This window comes from Maylandia zebra, linkage group LG11 (assembly GCF_041146795.1).
Source record: "Maylandia zebra isolate NMK-2024a linkage group LG11, Mzebra_GT3a, whole genome shotgun sequence".
Lineage (NCBI taxonomy): Eukaryota > Metazoa > Chordata > Actinopteri > Cichliformes > Cichlidae > Maylandia > Maylandia zebra.
The window spans coordinates 28831887-28851077 of record NC_135177.1 but is presented as its reverse complement, the minus strand read 5'-3'; the positions used below and the strand labels follow the sequence as shown (position 1 = coordinate 28851077).

The 19191-nt window shown below is 40.4% G+C and overlaps 1 protein-coding gene across 1 annotated transcript; it reads left to right on the top strand.

The window, feature by feature from the left end:
• The first annotated feature begins 5019 nt into the window (after positions 1-5019).
• hamp (hepcidin antimicrobial peptide) lies at positions 5020-6034 on the top strand. Its single transcript, XM_004551039.3, has 3 exons — positions 5020-5325; positions 5426-5503; positions 5647-6034. Exons 1-3 carry the CDS (start codon positions 5239-5241, stop codon positions 5752-5754), a joined length of 273 nt encoding a protein of 90 aa, XP_004551096.1. The 5' UTR covers positions 5020-5238; the 3' UTR covers positions 5755-6034.
• The last annotated feature ends 13157 nt before the right edge of the window (positions 6035-19191 follow it).

Here is a 19191-nt window from a genome sequence, read left to right as displayed (position 1 = left end):
CTATGAAGTTGGTCGCTTTAACATGGGAGTCTTTAAAGGTTTCATTGCCTTTGGTGCAGTATGGCGGAGCGGCTGTTCGCAATGTGGTTCTAAAGGTTGCTGATGGCTCTAATCTGAGTAATTTTTAAAAGTCGATGTGGTTTTTGCTATATGTGGCTCAACAGTGGAACACTACGTTTCATTTGCCACCAGTTGAGAGTCTTGGATTTGACTACCTTTAAAATTTGCTTTTTTCACAGCAGTCTTTGGACATAATTGCAGGAAGAAGCATGGGTGTCCATGATAACCACTGCCTTTCACTTAGATGTGCATGTGGCAGGGATCTGGTCCAGCTCCTGGGCATGTTAGTTAGTAATTTGGGACAATACGTCTTTATTGTTGTGAACAGTTGGCAGGTTGAACTAACACAAAAATGTCTATATTCTCAACAAAACGTGCAGGGTATAGGGTTATATTGTCTTGTCAGTGTGGAACAGAGATACAGTTTTAAATATATTTTCGAATTTTCTCTTGCAAGGATAGAGTTACTATGGGTTACGTGTCCCATGTGTACTCAAATCCACACAATCAACACACTGGTAAGTATTTAGAAAATATAGAGGGCACCTTGGGGGAGAAAGATCAATGATGGATGAAAGCTATATCCAAGCCCTTAGTGAGATTGCGTTGGGCAGGGCTACATTCTGCTGCTCTTAAAAGAGAAGCTGCTATTTTATATAGATAGATAGATAGAGATATATGTAGACTGCTGTTTGCACAGACACAGTAACACATGCACTGAGTATTCACTTGACTGAGAGTATGTGCTAAATTTGATTTGGTTTTGTTTTCAGGCTTGTCAGCTGCCATTTAAACATGCATAGACAACCAAGCAGGCAGGCAGGCGTCTGTGTGTCCCCGTTTCTGTTTGAAGTGGATGATCTCTGATCCCACGTACCTCTCTGATTGGGACATGCGTAGTCTCTCTCCGTCTGTCTGTTTTCCTTCTTCACCCCGAAAGCGTTCTGAATCGAGTCAGGCAAAGCTGCAATAATACTGATTTGGAAAGGAAAATGAAATGACATAAAGACATGTTTCTTTAATAAATGTTATAGGAAGCATGTACCAGGGAGTTCAACCTTCACCTCTAAGACCAGATAAATCACTTAGAATTAATTGATGTATTAATTGGAAGAGGAAAGTCTCTCCGCTTTGAGCAATGGATTGTTATTGCCGAAATTGTATTTAATGGATTTGAATCAGTGGTTTAGGTCTGGTCAGTACTCAGTGAATGTCTGCTGCACATTTGCCTGGAGGAAGGGAGTGAAAAAGCCACTTCTATAAAATCCTTTATGTGATTTGGATAAGTCCTTTTTTAATTTTTTCGGTGTGTGTGTGTGTGTGTGTACACATCTACCAAAGGACACGGTTGAGTGATTTTCATTGAACTCATGCTGGCCAAAACATTCTCCTGGAAAGCCACAGTTTCATGGCCTGCAGGCTTGTCTTACCTTTGTGCTTTTTTAGCTACAGGAGCACACTGTCAGGAGCATGTATTGTCCACTGCCCGAGCTTGTTACACATTCCCCCTCTCTCTGAGGTTATTTGTTGAAAAAGCCTGACAGAAAGAGTCTTATTCCACCTGACATACAATGTGCCTCACACCACACTTACCATCTTTCTTGGTTGTACATTAATAATGACATAGCACCTGTCACACTCATAAGAGAAGTATCAGCACAAAGGTTTGTATTCTGCTGCTGTCATAAATGGAGCATAGTTTTTTTTTGTTTGTTTGTTCGTTTCGCCTTTTTGTGCATCCAGAGTGTCATATTCGACAGTATTTCCAGCACTGATCAAACTGACGCATCAAACTGGTGCACGTGTTGAAAGACACGTGTCTCTGTCTTAAAGCTGTGGGTCATGTAGTTTGGATTGCACCAAACGTATTGTTTGAAGTACCATCACTGGGGATAAACACTGAATATCTCCCTGTCTGGCATCGCCATTTTATCATGGATCTGGTGTTTCTGAGAAACCAAAAATCTCAGTTCAGGAAAAATAAATGTATATGTAGAGCTCACTGAGTGGATTATACCCTGTGCAAAAGCCAGTTTAACCAAACAAAGATTTAACATCTTTTTAAGCTATAAAATATCATGTATAGATGCTACATTTAAATGAAACACGGTTGACTGGAAAATTATGAGTAAAGCCTTTCACTTTGGCAGACAACCCCAGGTGTGCTTTTACACTGACATGGCAAAAGATGCTTTCCATTATGAGGGAAATGGGGGAAAGGAGTCATCTTCCCACTCTGAAATATCACCATGGTGTAGTTGCTCATGAGATACTAGATGCTGAAAAGCTAATTCATACTTTTTTTTTCAAGCAGACTGCAATTATTGTGTTCTTTAGACTTCTATCCAAGACTAAAAGAAATCTCACCTCGGTGTTAAGCTGGTTTCCCCCCATGTGTTGTATCTGAAGGTACCTCTGAGAGACAAAATCTGTTTGACAAATTAAAACATTTCATAGCTTAAAGTACTTTTTTTTTCTTTGTAATGTTTAGCTTTTTTAGCCCTCTTTTTTGGGGCACATTATGATTTTATAATAGATTTTGAAAATAGATGAAAGGAGACCAGGCAGTAGAGCTGCACAATGACATGCAGCAAGGGTGTACTGAGTGTACAGTTTATAATTTAAATTTTTTCATTCATTGTTTAGTTGAAGTTGCTATGGTAGCATGAATAAGTGCTCTCTTGCCCGTTATTTTTATCTATTAGGACTGGTCTTACTTACTGAAATTTTGGAAGTTCCAGTAGCATATTGTAACCTGCCTCTCACTCCACGCTGACAGGGAAAGTCCCTGCATTGACCAGCAACCCATTAACCTGTACTCCATACTCCTCCCCCCTGAGTGATGTCCCAACACTGGTTCACTCGTGACCCAGTTTTGAGAGAAGACGTATTTAGGGAAATGGTTGACTGCATCGAGGGGCACTGTTTTTGTGTGATGGCTTTGGCAGCTGGCAGATATAATGTATGGATTGTCTTACAGCAGCCTATAAAGCATGTAGGAGCAAGGGGGAGGAGGGGTGACAAATGGATGGGGACAGCAGTAGGGTATGATGATGAAACAGAGACAGACGGGGGCAATGTCCTCGACCGGGGGCAAAGAAACTGGTAGAGTGGCGCCTGCTGAGGTGAATCTGTCCGCCATGCTGGTGCCGGCATTTGTTTGGCAAGTAGATTCCTACTGATAGCCACAGGGACTGCTAACAGACAGGGGCGCCCAGGAAAACAGGACAAAATGTGCACTTGGAAAACTCTGCTATGAATTCTTAAAAAAAACAACTTCAACGTCAGATCTTTAATTTTTCTTTTCTTTTTTTTACACTCTGGGGAAACTGGATATATTACTTTTGTCTTTGTACTGTTAACAAGCGTCAGATCTCGCATCTCACGAGTCATGCTTAGTGAAGCACATCAAATAAAATGACATGTTCATTATTTGAAGACATAACGTGGACTAGATATAGGATTAGAGCCTCTTCTCCTCACACGTGAGCATAAAAGACAAAAATCAAATGCATAGTAAGTAATGAAAATGTGATGATCTTGTAAAAATGATAAAACTATGGATGTGTTCCAACAAATGCGGAGCCATTCGTGGCTGTATTTGTTGACACTGATGTTGTGGTCACCCAAAGCAAGCATGTGGGCCAGCGGGGTTATCAGTAAACGAGACAGACTGACGCAGAGGTCCTGTGACATGTTGTTCCTTAATTGAGTCAGGACGGGCGATTGGAAAGACTTTGAAGGTATAATGAGAATTCAAATGGCCTCTGATTTTTATCAGCCTCCACAGCGCGATCATTTATCAGTTTGTTCCTTTATTTAGCCGTTTTCTTATTTCATTTCCACCATTATTGATTTTTGTGTTTATTCACAGCCTGATGTTCCTGTGGAATAGTTTTCTTCCACTGACTGGTTAATTAATCTGTAGGTGTTTCTCATGGCTTCAGTAGCAAAGGAAGGAATGAGAAATCCGGTTTTCCAACAAAACTGTGAGCAGTCTGCTGTTGTTATTATTATGCCATTAAATAAACATGGTTTTTAATTGTGCACAGTTTGAAATTTATTCAGAAACTATGAGATTGCCAGGAAATGAGAAATGTTTTGAGGAAACAAAAGCAGCTGTTATTTTGTATGTTGGTTCTTAATTATCTGCTCTAAGAATGATGCATGAAAGAATAAAAACTATGACATAGAACAGATGCAGATTAAAATACCAGAAACAATGCAATTCTTTGTTGTCAACACATAATAAACCCCACTACATTATTTTATATTCATCTTTAACTCTTGCATATTGAAACACCTTGACTCTCAAATGGAGCTTTTTAATCCTGGCTACTACTCTCCAGCTCTCAAAGGGATTTAATTTGGTTCAACTGCAGGTTCCTGTGTATTATGCAAAAACTGAACGTGTTGAAAATGAGGGGCTAATTATTCCATTTGAGAGGTTGTAATTACATCCTTTAGACTGAGCAATGGATATTCCAAAGTGGCTCCTTCTCCTTAGTGAAGGATTTCCTGGGTCGAAACAAGTGTGACTCAGTTAGCCATGCAATAGATTGACCTATGCTGTCTAGGCCTTTTGCTGGAGAAAGTACTGTGCTCTTACCAGGGTTCCTCCAGAACAAAAGTCCAATTTACATAATACATATTGCTCTCAGAGATTGTAAAAATAATGGTCTCCAGCAGCGTGTTCATGTGTGGAATTATGTTCTCACAGTGGAAAGTTATTCCCTTAAAAAGTCTGTAGATGATTTCATATCTTTCTCAGACACTGGGACCCCACAATCAAAAATAGATCAGTGAATTTCCCCTAGTATTGCAGAACTACAGTAAGGAGAAATGAAGAGGTCAAAAACTTCCCCATTGGAATTGGGTAACTGTTGCCAGGAAAGGGCTGGGCCTCCAGCAGCGATGAGGCAATACTGAGCCCAACTGTGTATAAAAACCAACACAGTCAGCATACCATCAAACAGGAGAAGGACACGAGCTGACAAGGGTCAGTGAAATATCTAAAGAAATCCACTTGCCCAGGCAATCACCATCCATCACTGGACCTGAAGAATAAATTGAAGGTATTGTGGTGTTCTTCGCTGCACCGGCACCCATGAGAGGGAAGACCCATCAACTCTAATCTTCAAAGGGTAAAACAACTTAACCATTTAAACCCCGACAAAAATGAAGGCATTCAGCATTGCAGTTGCAGTGACACTCGTGCTCGCCTTTATTTGCATTCTGGAGAGCTCTGCCATCCCATTTGCTGGGGTAAGAATTCGTCTTAAACTCACTTCATTTGCTTATTAGATATAAATGTTTTGCCAGGACGCTGAGATGCGCCTCCTCAATGTGCATAATTCATTAACAGGTGCAAGAGCCGGAGGAGGCAGGGAGCAATGACACTCCAGTTGTGGCACATCAAGAGATGTCAGCGGAGTCATCAATGGTATGTTCAATCGACTGAATGAATTAAACCAATTACCAAGAGCAAATTAAAATTTAAGTGGATGCATTTTCCCTGCAGAGTACCTTGGTATATAGAGCGGATGGAGTTGAACACCTTGCTCACGTCTTTTGTCTTTCCCACAGATGCCAAATCACATCAGGCAAAAGCGTCAGAGCCATCTTTCCCTGTGCCGCTGGTGCTGCAATTGCTGCCGAAGCAACAAGGGCTGCGGCTTCTGCTGCAAGTTCTGAGGATTCCCGCAACAGCCACAAAATATTAATTTATTATGCTTATTGACTCTTTCTTAAAGACTTTCTCCGTAGCATTTACTGTGCTATACACATTTTACATAATTTTGAGGAGATGTGAATTATGAAACAGCACCGAAATAGGAGAGCTTCTCTACTGTATTTATTTTATACATTTCAACCATTTTGTGAATTTCTTTTAAAGAGAAAGTCAGATGTGGACATTTCTTTCATTGGAAAAAGTTGATATTTGGCACTGAATAAAGAATACAAATTAAAAGCAGCTGCAAAAATGTTTTCTGTCATTTTTATGGAAATGTTCATCTACAACAGTTAGCAAGAGATTAGGTCTCAGGTTTATGTTATTATTAATCAATATCCTATCCCAATTTTACCTTTTGAGCTTCTACTTTGTTACATTAAATCATTATATCACTAGAAACAGCTGGCATGTTGCATATGCAATGTTTAATACTCACTACACACAACGCACAACTCATACACAATTAACATCAAAATTTGTTCTGCTCTCCATCGCTGACAAATCGTTTACACACTAGTAACTGAACTGACAGTTTATGGTCACATTTATTGTTAATTACTATACATGGTGTTCTATTAGACTCTTAAAATAACGCACAATGAGTTTTTCTTCTTGAGACAAATTACATAGTAAAAAAAAAAAAAAAAAACGTTCTTGCATGTTACCTGAGGTTTATCTGGGGAACAATAAGCAGAAGGTGAGAGCAGAAGCAATATAAACATGAATTAGCCTTCTCAGCTGGGGCTATATTACAGATCATTATCATAATTTCTTATCCGCTGAAATGCATATTGTGATCAGCTCAAATTGATTATCTTTTAAAATGATCTCTAGAGTAAAGGGAAATAATGGAAAGCAAATAAAAGAAATCAGTGCTTATGTGGAAGAAGAGTCTCCTTCTCTGTCTTGTAAAGCATGTTAGGTAAGGATGTAAGAGTGTGCCGGGACCTTCAGGTTACCGTCGTGCTTAGCTAGTAGTATTAGAGTTACTACTGGTAAGAAAAAAGTTTGTGAAGTCGACTCAAACTCAAACATGTGGCTTTCACTAGTTGACCTTGATGAAGATGGTGAAAAAATGGTAACAAAATGTATTGTTTACTGATAATAATACATCAAGTTATGGGGAGTAATGAGTGATGGGGGGTGTTTATGGTTTATAATAAAAGTTTAACTGATCAGGTTTCAGGTAGAATGATAAATTATTGTATAATTAGAACTACATTGTGTATTGTTGCGTAAATTATTATATAAACAATATTTGCACAGAAAGAGCAGTTCTGTCATCCTTTTATGGATTTCTTTTCTATCACTTAGTATCGTGCATATTATGTATGCTATATTACACCAGACCTTAGAATAGGTGAGCTAAATATAAAAGCTCGTACTACTAAATTATTTTGGGGAAATGCAGTGCAATGCCACAGCAGGAATAAACTCACAGCAACAGCATCACAAATGCTGCCAGAATAAACAAGCTCATAATTTGTGATAAGCTGTGACCAGCTAGGGGAGCTTGCTAACATAGCAAAGTCGGTTCAGGCTTCTACGCATATGTTTAATGATTTCCCCAGAGCAGACAACAGACACAGGCGAAGGTGCATGCATAAAAGCAGCACACACAAATAAATTCACTGGAATTAGTCAATTTGAACAAAGAATTTGTTTTATAGCAATAAATGTAAAATGGTGGGAAAGCATTGTAAAAGCACTCTCCTGCACATTGTGCATATTTTTGCATCACCACAACTGTCATGCACACTCTAGAGGAAAATTCCAACTGACACCCTTCAACATTTATTATAATCTAACAGCAGCGACTTTAAGTGTGGCTGTTACGCTTTTCATTGGTGCATGCATGAGGAATCAAAACATATTCCTTGTGTTTTGGGCAGATTAGCAGATGAACATACACAGGAGCAGGAATAAATAGGAGCTGAAATGTTCCAGTAGGCAACAAAAATTGAACAAAAAAACAAAGATCTTAAATGTAGAAAAAAAAAAAAAATATATATATATATATATATATATATATATATTACTAGACCCTTTTCTTTCAGAAAAGCTCTACCTCGAAAGATTCAAAATCTTTTTTGAATCATTTTTACATTCAGCAGTGTCTTTTCAAAATAAATTGAGTAAACAACATGCTTTTAAACTGCACTTTCATTTAAGTGCCTGGGAAAATGAAAGAAAGAAAAGAAATTGCCTACTCAATGGCCAAGAAATCTTATTAATGGCGCTATACACTATACATCCAAGCTTTTAAAGCAGAATTTCGCCTTCTTCATAAATCTGAGCTGCTATGTTTATTTCCAGTTAATTTGTGGACTGATCATTACAAATATTAATTATTTAAGTTATTATAGGCCCCAATACAGTAGATGGTGTATCCACCAAAGCAAATGTTTTACCTCTTGTGCCTTTAACACCATGCAACTTTTAAACTAACTTTCTAATTCTAATTAGAAATTAATTCCTTCAGCCATAAGCTGCATAAAAATGTGCATACACCCCTGTTGAAAGGTGTACCTGAGGGAAATGCACTGAAATACCAAATTAAGAAAATTCTGATGTCAGGAAGTAGCAAAGGTAACGAAGCACAGCTTTCAATAGTTAGCAGAATGATTAATAGCAGCTATGAGACAATTGGGTCTGAATATCAATACACATTTTAGTGGTATCATGTATACTTATCTGGTTTTGATTCCTCAACACTGCTTCATCTTTTAACTTTAGCTGCCTGAACATCCAGCATTATATTGGACTGGATTAATAAAAGACTTCTCTGGGAAGTAGTGTGAAGAACAAAAAAATGTAACAAAGCATGGTGCAAAACAAAAAGAAAACAAAATAAAAAAGTCCAGTGCTAAGTATCAACTGTTATCATTTTCTTTTTAGAAAAGGCAATCAAATTGAACTTTCATTTACATATTTTTCCATAAACGTCTAAAATCCATAGATTACTTAATATTGGGTGGTTCTGTCCTTTTCACATGCAGAGCTCTGTGTTTCTTCAACACCATGCATGCAAGAGTAAGAAAACAAAACAAAGCAACATATAATGGAAATCGAGCATTTAGAACAGTCTGATACTTGGGCTTGCACAGAGGTTACTTGTGCACATACTGACCATGTTTAATATGAGCATCTATTACTGTACCAGTATTTGACAGAAAATAAGGAAAATCCAAATAGGTCAGCTCTGAAAATAATTTAGAACCAAAAACAGAATTATCCTAGAAATCAAGTGGCCTGCATTTGCTTACTGCTTACAAATCTTAGGCTACCTCTGAGTAGAAGATTTTCAGAGAACCGAATGAACCTGAGTGAAGTGTTGAATCCAAGCACGACTTCATGCAATAAACTCAGACCTACTTAATAAAGCCAGGCTTTGGCCTTTATTATGTCCGGGCCACTCAAATGCTAAGAGGAGAAAAGAATCATCAAAAGAAAATCAACATCATTGAGGGCAAATAGAACTTCAATAAGCATTTTTAATGACACAACAAGAATGAATGCCAAAGGCATAACAAGCACAATGATCCCTGCGTTGTCTTGTCTTTGATAGTTTAGCATTTCCACCCCAGGCAAGTTTGTTTATTGGATTTTATTCAAATTAAAGTAGCCTCGTTGAGTGTAATAGTGCGTGTGTGGAAATTTATGTGTAGGAGGGAAAGTGACGAAGAGTCCATAAAAGTTGAAGGCTTCACAGGCAGTATATTGTCAGTAAGATCAGGCTGAAACCTGGCAACAAGCCGCCAGATGGACGAGGCAAACAAACAGGTAGACTTTGAAGCTCAAACAACACATAACATAACATAAGTCTAGCAAGTTGAAGAACTCCCTTTACTGTGCAGTGGGGACTTAAAGAGTAAATGAGAAACATCTGTTCAGGCAGGTATCAAGTAAAACATACTGAGGGCATCTAGTGGACAGGTATGACATTACAAGAACAAAAAAAGAAACTTATCAATGTAGCAAGTAATGGCCCCACCTTACATTCGCTCCTCCACATGGCTGATATTGCAAATTTTCTGTGTGTCATCAAAATGACACAAAGGCTACAATGCTGAGATCAATGAAAATTAATGGAGAAGTGCAGCATGGGCTGTAGAATCTGTTCATCTGTTGTGTGTTTGTGCATCACTTTCTTTGAACATTGAAAACATGTTCAAAAAACATGTTGAAGCTGTAGCTCCAAAGGGAAGCAGTGGACTGGGAAGGAACCAACCCCCTTATAGGAAAAAAAAACTATAAAATCAGGGAAGCCTGGAAACATGTTAGCAGGTTAACTGAGGTGCAGAATAGCATCCAGAGAGACAGGAAGATGTCCATAACTGAGGCTCACAACCAGAGATATACCAGAGAATAGGAGAATAAATGGGCTGCTCTCCAAAGATCAATCCAGGGTGTACTCTCAATGATAAGAATAATAGCATAATAGCAAAAAGGGCAGACTCACCCTGATAGAAGAAAGAGGGAGAAAGAGGCATTACCATTACCATCACACTACTGCCAATTGGCTAATGGATCTATCTATCTATCTATCTATCTTGGACCCCTATCAAGGCTTGGACCCCAATTAATATTTGGTTAAATGCCCCTTAGGAAGCTGCACCCCCACCACATGCTTTGGTAGCCTGTCTAAACTGTTTTAACTTGCAGCATTTATCAGGGTTTGATACCTGCCAACAGTATTGAAATTTCATATTGAATTAAATGACCAAAATCTTCTTCGAAGTACCTTTATACTCAAATCGATTTTCTAGAATTAAATTCGAACATATTTTACAGTTGTGATAGTGCCTGCGGTATCAAGAAGGTAACTATTTGTCATAATTACATATAGATCTAGGCAGTACACCCTTTGGGTAGAGGAGCACTCCACAATGCATTTATGTGTGTGTGTGTGTGTGTGTGTGTGTGTGTTAGAGGAATGCCAAGATGGCCTAAGGACGCTTGAGACCCAGTGTGATTTAAAAGGACAGGGATGGGAATAGACAGTTGCTCTCTCACTCTCTTCCCCGTCTTTCATTGATCACCAGATACCTCAGAGGCTGAAGAGTGAACATGTTAATCGACTCCTTAGCTGCCGAGAAACAACCTTCCCCATCCCAAAGCTTTTGGAGAACATTAAGAAGAGTGGTATTGCTATTGACCTGCAGCCATCATTGAGATTCCAACTCTTTTGCCTGAAGAAAGGATCTTCCTCCTGCTGCCCATATCACTTCTCTATACACCTTGTATAATGCATCACACCATACCATTTGCATTTAGATCACCTTTTTTTTTCTAACATTGCACATTGTGTGTTGGGATCCGAGTCGATACTGCGGTGGGCTCCTAAGGAGAATGGATGGAGGTGGTAATGAAGGCGAACCACCAACACAAACAAGCCACCCGGCCGTTCCTCTGCCTAGCACCATGCAGCACCTGGAGTCGTTAGTTTTAATTAAGGGAGGGGAGTGATAGGAGCTCCTCACCCCCTCCTCTCCCACCTATCCACCCACCTATCCCCTCTGGTAAAGAGCAGCTGAGTACTGCTGTTCTCTCACACTTAGACTCATTGCGCATATTTTCTTTCCTTTCATTAATAGTGCTTAATTGCTAAAACAAAATGAGAAAATAAACGGTGCTTCTACGATCTTCTAGGTCAATATATTGGTGAGAACAGTCAGGACTAGCCAATTAAAGCCTTTTTTCCTGTTTAGTTGTCCATCCCAGTTTTTCTCTTAACATATGCTGAACTGACAAATGTACAGACATTATTTGTTTAAGTATAAGTGCAGATGCCAGTGGATTAGGGTTAAAGAATTAAATACTGATTGAATTTCTTTACTCAATTAGAAGTGAAAGAGTACAGTCTCTGAAATGTACTCAGAGTTAAAAAGTATGTCTTTGAAGGATGTTTCTACCAGCTATTTCTGTGCAAAGTTAACTAAACCTCATGCTAAATTATTGCAATAATAATAAATAACATCAATAGCTGGAAAGACAAAGTTTTCTTGCTTTGCTTTCCATACCTGAACACAAAAATTAATACAGTGAGGGGTTAAAATAGAATTTACCCGTAGATCAGCTGCAGAAGTACAACTCTCAGTAATTTCTATTGAGAGTTCAAGTAGATTTTCTTTGGGTACAAGCTGTAATTGGCTGACCTCTGCTGCTGCCTCACTTTGTTGATTTACACAACGGAATTCAACAAGACATAAGCAGATGCTCCACAAGCGATCTTGGCTGATTTCCATCCCCTACACTGAAAGTATGCTATTTATACTGCCTTTATACTAGGCAGTATACAGCTGTTATAACAGTTGAACTCAGTGAATGAACCTGATGTAACCTAACACTGACCATGAACATCAAAAGCCACTGTGCGCCGGTCCGACACAATGCTTTGCTGTAAATTTGCACAGCACATCAAAGCAACCCAATTTATCCTGCACTAAACTGCTGAGTGTTTTCATGCAACCTTTTGACAATACAAAGTTAGAATGCCTAGGTTTGTTTTGCAGGACGTTTGGCAACATAAAAAATGTAAAAGAACTTCGCATCATTTGCAGATTCAAAATCTGATTTAAAAAATGAGGACACTGCAGGTTTAAGATTTCAGTTTATCGAAGGTCTAGCTAGCAGGTACACTGCAACGAAATGCACACAGTCTCTATATTTGTCATTATTTGTTGAGTTGATAGAGACTTTACATTTGAAATTACCTGCCACTTAAAAAACATTACCCACTTTATGCTCCTCTTTAGCGTTAGTGCCACTTTAACCATTGAATATAGTGCTATAGAGTCTAATAATCCATACATATATATTGCCTCTTTCATCTCATGGTGCTTGTGCGTGTACCATCTTTTATATGTTATTGTTCTTTCCATTCAGGCTCAGTAATATCTCACCTCAAAGCATTAAACCTAAAATAATGAGACTAAGGTACGTGTGTAGAAATGTAGGGAGTACAACAAAAAAATGTTAGATAAATAACTATGAAATTGTGAAAATTCTACCTAAGTAGAAACCGTGAACACGTGGCTGCGAGAATCTTTAGAATCTGTGCTGGCAAAAAAGTCACTTGAGAGTGAGAGTGAGTGATATATAGTTTGTCAAGTGAACAGCACTCAATAGCTATTTCATGAAATTAACCTCCTGACAGTTGCAGAAACTTGAACAGTAGATTCCAGCATCCTTAAACATCGCTTCCCCTTTGTGACCCTGCTCTCAACACTGATAAGACCATAGTCACCTACACTGCCCTGACATTCCACCCACACACTACACAGATGCCTTGTTAGCTCAAGAAGAGGAAAAAGCAAAGCCACCGTCCTCTAAATTCAGGAAAAAGCATGAGATTAGCCAGTAGGCACTGATAATGTCTTCTGATATTTTAGAGAACAGGATTGCAAATCTCCTGTTTGTCTAATATTACGGTCACTATGATGGCTCCTCCAAGCTTTATCTATTTCATTCTTATTCAAAGCTGCATTTGGAGGATTTGGTTCTTGATAGAATCGCTCTGCTCTAACCCCCTCCCTCCTCTCCACTGAGGCGTATTCCATGATTTACATTACCTATCAAATCTTCCAGTCTCTTGCTGTCAAATACTTTACACAGACTTCCAGCCTATACTGCAAAAGCTTAGGCCCTACCTCATCCTCACAGTGCATATATGCCAAACTGATGGGATTGGAGGGTGCAGCATTTTTTGCAGACTTGTTTCTGAAAAATAAGTCCAGTGTTTTGGAAACCTGTAACACTCGGGTAATCACATTGGTATGTAAAGTCCTGTTCAGACTTGGTTCAGACATGTGGAACTTTTTTCTCATTTTCCAAAGCTTCTCCAGTCCCAGCCACACAGTAAAAATGTATACAGTGTAAAACTATTGTATGCTCCAAGTCCACGCTTGCACTGGGAAATGAGGCAACTTGTGTGGGAGAGGAAATGCCTCTGAGGTGAAGCAGAACTCCGAATCGTCCTCTCTTACAGTTCGTTTCAGCAAAGCTGAAAATGCACTTATGGAATGGTCTTTCTTGGATTGTGAATATACACACATCCACATGAGAATTTCCACACTGTGTGCTCATATAGTGACCTTTAAATATTTCACTGTTTGTCAAAACCTGCACAAAAAAAAGAAAAAAAATGCTACTCTTATATAAAATATTGCACATAGCCATGTGGTGAAATCTGCATAAATCATGTCAGTGTTACTCAGACTTATATTACCCTTGGGAGGGCTATGTGTTTGAGTGCTGCGCAGTACCCCCTGGTCCATGTTGATTATATCAAACAATATGCAGCACGACTGGAATACATAAGGAGACTGGGCACACTCCCCCCGTGGCTAAAACTCTGCAAGAAGAAGCTTTATCTCAGGGCTCAGTTTAATACTCCAGACTTCGGAGAAGCCACCCTGGGGTGGATAGATAGGCCTTGTCATTGTTTTACTGGCTCACACTCCACAATGCAGCTGTATATGCTCCCCTGTGTGCCTCTAGTCAATGTAACGGTGCTACAAAATCGTAGTGCATGGATTTGTCATTCCAGATTTCACGTGTGTTTCATCTCCTAGCAGCCGAAGTGTAGTGAGTCACAAAAATGGATGTCATTTCATAAATGCCTCTGCATAAATGTAACTGTTTCATATCAGAATGAAAGAAAAAAAAACAAAATTAATTTTATTTTTTGTGCCCTACTTCAAAGAGACACTTTGTCATTTGGTGCATGTTAATATGTTATTGTACGAACTTGTATGGATTCATACCTGTAGCAAAGGAACAGACTGTGAAAGCGTATCTAGAGATAAGTAGCTAAATTAGTCGCAGATTTATATAACAAACTAATACAAGACATATACATTGCTCGGTGATCATGCATCGGTGCATTTCCATGTAATACTGTAATGCCTTAGAAGACTTATTTAATCTGTTTTCACACTCTAAAGGTCTTTCTCTTTCTCTGTCCGTCCCTCAGCCTTCAATCACATCCATCACGGTGAATGGCCGGTGGCCTGAAACAAGCTTTCCGCCATATAATGGATGGTTCCGATTAGCCGCTTCTGCGTATATGCTCAACGGAGGCATGGTGTGTTGAGCACTGTGAGGCTGGTGATTTGTTAGGCCACGTGTGGCGGTACAGTGGGGATGGATATTAGCGAGCCGTTTGGAGTCCCAGGAGAGCTGACTCCATCAGATCTGCAGGGAAATGTGCATCTATGTTTACTGATGCTCAGTTACCATACCCATGGCTCTTGCGCAAATAGCTTCCTCCCATACTTAAAAATGAGCTTTAGTTGCATCATGCATTGATCTGGAATTCCTTTTCCATCTCCCTTCCCCCAGTGTTTGTAAGGTTCTTTGTCAAGGCATCCCACTTCTCATGCTTCAGCTTGCTTCCCTGCTACATAGTTACACAAACTGCTCTTTTCTTTTGGTGAAAATTCAATTCAACTTCATTTCAATTCAGATTGTGCCAAGAAAGTCTGGATGAGTATTAAAGAAAGAAAAAAAAATATGATGGGGACTTTCTGGAAAAAAGTAAAAACAGCTAAAAAGGGGGGAAAGTACATTCTTTTATCTGAAAGTGGGTCAGTAAACAAGAAGATGACACATGAATATATTTTGGTGAATAGCGCATGTTCAGATTTCTGGACAGCTGAGTATCTGTGTAACTCATCTCTAGTGGTGCAGACAATCCAAGGATGCCCCAGACCAAAGCATTATGGGAAAGGAAGAAAATGCATTTGAAGCTAGTACTGGAGGAAAATCATCCCTAATTAAGAAAACCCTTGTGTGGTTTGTTTAGTGTGCTGCGCTGTGCTCTTACATGCATACGCCCCCCAAATTCCTTGCATCCTCTTATGTAATTCTGAACTGATTCCCTAAGAGAGAGCCTTAAAGGGATTTCCTAAGCACCTCTTGAAAGGAACATGTTAACGATAACAACACAGCATTATTTGTTCTTCATGTCACCTCAAGGGGCTTTCAAGAAGGGTCTTTCTGTTTGTTCCTTGGGAAACTAGCTACAGCTTCCTTCCAAGCTTTGCTGAATAATCCTGTGTGGATAAGAGTGAACGTTTGTGAAAACTCAGCTGTTTCGTTATGATTGAAATGATCAATAAACTTGTTCAAATAGTTGTTATGTCAGCCTATGTCATAATGGTCCTCATTAAAAAATTATCATATATACACTACATGGGGGGGGGGCAAAGACTTTCCAAAGGGGCCTCTTTACTCCTTCGGGTAAAGACACTAACTCGAAGAGGAGTTATTTATTAGAGAGACATGCAGCATCTTTCCATCCTGCTGACTCGGCTCTCTAGTGGCACTCCAGAGCATAAATCAGCAAACCCGGGCCTCATTCCCTAAACATTCATCTATATATCCCTGCCCCTGGCCCTGTGAAGTGCTGCAGTATGTGTCTATCATCTGTTGAAACCAAATCTCCATCCAAACTAACGTTTTCCAGTGTGATTACATTCTGGGAGTCAAATGGCTACTGTACAGCATAGCCTGGAGGGGTCCCCCTGGTGCTCAACTGTGACTCTCCTCAAAACACATCCCATCTGTGCTTGCTGCTGCATGACAAGCTAAATGGTGAGGAACAGAGTTTTGGGAAGGGGAGCAAAGATGCACCCAGCTGTTCTCCCCCATCAGATGAGCTGTGCCTGTCCTGGCTTCAGTTAGGGAATCGTGTTAATCCAGTACAATCCCACCTATCCTCTGAATGCTAATTCACATTCTGGAAGACTTGTTTTCCAGCAAAAGATCAAGGATGAAAAGAACCAAAGTGTTGGCTGGTTGAGTGGGAACTTAGGAAGGGAGCATTGGCCATTAACATTGTGGATGGATTACTAAACATCGTACTAGCACAGGCCAATAGCCCCTTGGATCAGATTCAAATTAAATTCTTGCATTCAGTAAAATGAAATTTTTGCAGCCAACTTGGAACACCTCTGGGCAATTACACAAACTGGACACTTCATTAGGTACACCTTACTTACTGCTAGGTTTGACCCTTTTTTTGCTTTCTTTTTTTTTTTTTTTTTTTTTTTGGCCTGTCCCGTTTGGCTCTTTTGCCATCAGAATTGTTGTCTAAAGGCAAAGAAAGATGCCCAACGGATTTACTTTACCAAACTGACCATCCCAGCCTTGCCGTAATGGTCCATTTGATTCACCTTTTATTGTTTATTTTATTTTCACTTACTGAATACGGGACAGACTTGACTGGGGGAAAGAAGGGGAGAAAGAAAGAGGGAAAGAGAAACAGCTGAGAAGAGGAACGGGGGAGAAGGGCAAAAGACAAAAACCAACAGAACGGGCAGAGAAAAAAAAAATGCATATATCAATCACCTGGGTCACCTGCTGAGAAAGAAAAAAGAAAGCAAGCAGAAGAGAACAAGAGTAATAGAATAAACAACATCACAATGATATATGGGAATATGACAGTAAATACTAAATGTTAAACCTTATTGTGCAGCACATAAGATCAACAGAACACAGTGTGCTTTGAGGTAGGAGCCATAAAGGGTGTAGTTTGTGGGTGTGATCACCCGTGTGTACACCTGTGAGCATGGACGCGCTTGTTTTTTGTTTTTTAAAAGGTTCCTTCATGTAATAATCTGCTAGAGGGTGTGGGGGGCCACAGCCCCGTCCTCCAGGGCGTGAAGCAGGTGTGGAGGAGATCAAAACTCCAGACATCCAGAGGCCCCCAGAACACAAGAGACCAAGGAAGACCAACAGAGGGGCAGCTGCGCCACTGTCCCGGAAAGAGCTGAGGAGAGTCCCAGATGAGGGCTCACTCAGCAGCCGCGGAGCAGAAGCCAGGGGGAGTTGCAGTGACGCGCCCGTGAGCTCCGCCAGCAGCCAGCTGCGCCTGAGTGACCGAGCCCCAGGCCGAGAGGCCGGGGGCACCCCACCTCCGAAGTGGCCCGAGCGAGCCCCAGGCTCCAGGCCCCGATAAGCGGCCGCCAAGGAGTGAGCCGGTGTGTACCTGGACGCCCATCCCGGAACACAAAGAACCACCAACGCACCGATGTCTGAGGGGGTCCACCACTGGCAGGGGAAGTGGTGGTAGGGGGAGATAGGCCTCCAAACCTTGGAGGGCCTGAGATGTCCCCAGAGAGGTGGCGCCTGACACCCAACCTGACATATAGACACAGACATACAGGCACACACAGATACAAACATCCATTCCCACCCTCATGCTCTCATATGCACTTACTCCACACTCAACCAACGTGGAGACAGACATAAAGAGACGTTGTACACACGATCACACTCCCCAAGCGTACTCTACAAACCGGGTCTAGGTGCCCCCGCCCCTGGAGGGGGGAACTGCACCCAGACCGAGGTGGTGTTTCCCTTTTCCCTGCGGTGGGGGGAGGCAGACCACCCCGACTCCGCAGCAGCAGGAAGGCTCCACACTCCAGACCTTTTTTTGCTTTCAAAATTGCCTCAGGTCTTCACGGCACAGACACAACAAGGTGCTTGAAACACTCCTCAGACAATTTGGTCCACAGCGAAAAAAATAGGATCACACTGTTTATGCAAGGAAAGATGGATCAATACTTTAATGTAGTTTGTGCAAAAAGGTGACTGTAGCATCCAGATGCTGTAGCAGAAATTGGGACGAATCAAACCAGGAAACAGTTCTCCAGTCTTCTAATGTCCAGTTCTGTTGAGCATGTGCAAACTGTAGCCCCAGCTTCCTGTTCTCTGTTGACAGAAGAGGCACCTGGTCTGGTCTTACACTTCTGTGGTGTATCTACATCAAGGTTCAATAAGTTGTATGTCCAGAGAGGCTCATTTGTATACTTTAGCATTAATTGAGTTATTTGATTTACTGCTGCCATTGCAAAACTGGCCGTTCTCCTCTGACCTCTGGCATAAAAAAGCAGTTTTCACCCAGAGAGCTGCCACTCATTGGATAGTTTCTCTTTTTGGACCATTCTCTGTAAACCTGAGAGGGAAATCTGATCTGCCAGCAAAATCCCAGTAGATCAGCAGTTTCTGAAATACAGAGATCAGCCTGTCTGGCACAAACAACCATATCATGTTCAAAGCCCCTTAAATCACCTTTCCTTCTTGTTCTGATGCTGAGTCTCAGCAGATCATCTTGACCATGTCTGAATGCTCAAATTCACTGAGTTGCTGTGATGTGGCTGGCTGAATTAATAAGCATTTAAATAGGTGTAACTAACAGAGCGGCAGATGAGTATATTACCTTAATGAAATTGCATTTCAGATATAAATGGAACATGAAAATAACATGTACACAATAGTGAGTCAAATTTACATGACCGTTTAAAAGCAACAGATGGCCGACCAAATTGCAGCAGAAATATAAAAAGTACTATAAGAACAATAAATAAATAACAATTTGATTAAACGGG

Excerpts from the sequence above, each read along its gene's own strand:
- hamp (XM_004551039.3), top strand. The coding sequence starts at position 5,239 with ATGAAGGCATTCAGCATTGCAGTTGCAGTGACACTCGTGCTCGCCTTT. Across the intron at positions 5,326-5,425 it reads CTGCCATCCCATTTGCTGGG|GTGCAAGAGCCGGAGGAGGC; the intron begins GTAAGAATTCGT and ends ATTCATTAACAG. Across the intron at positions 5,504-5,646 it reads TGTCAGCGGAGTCATCAATG|ATGCCAAATCACATCAGGCA; the intron begins GTATGTTCAATC and ends TCTTTCCCACAG.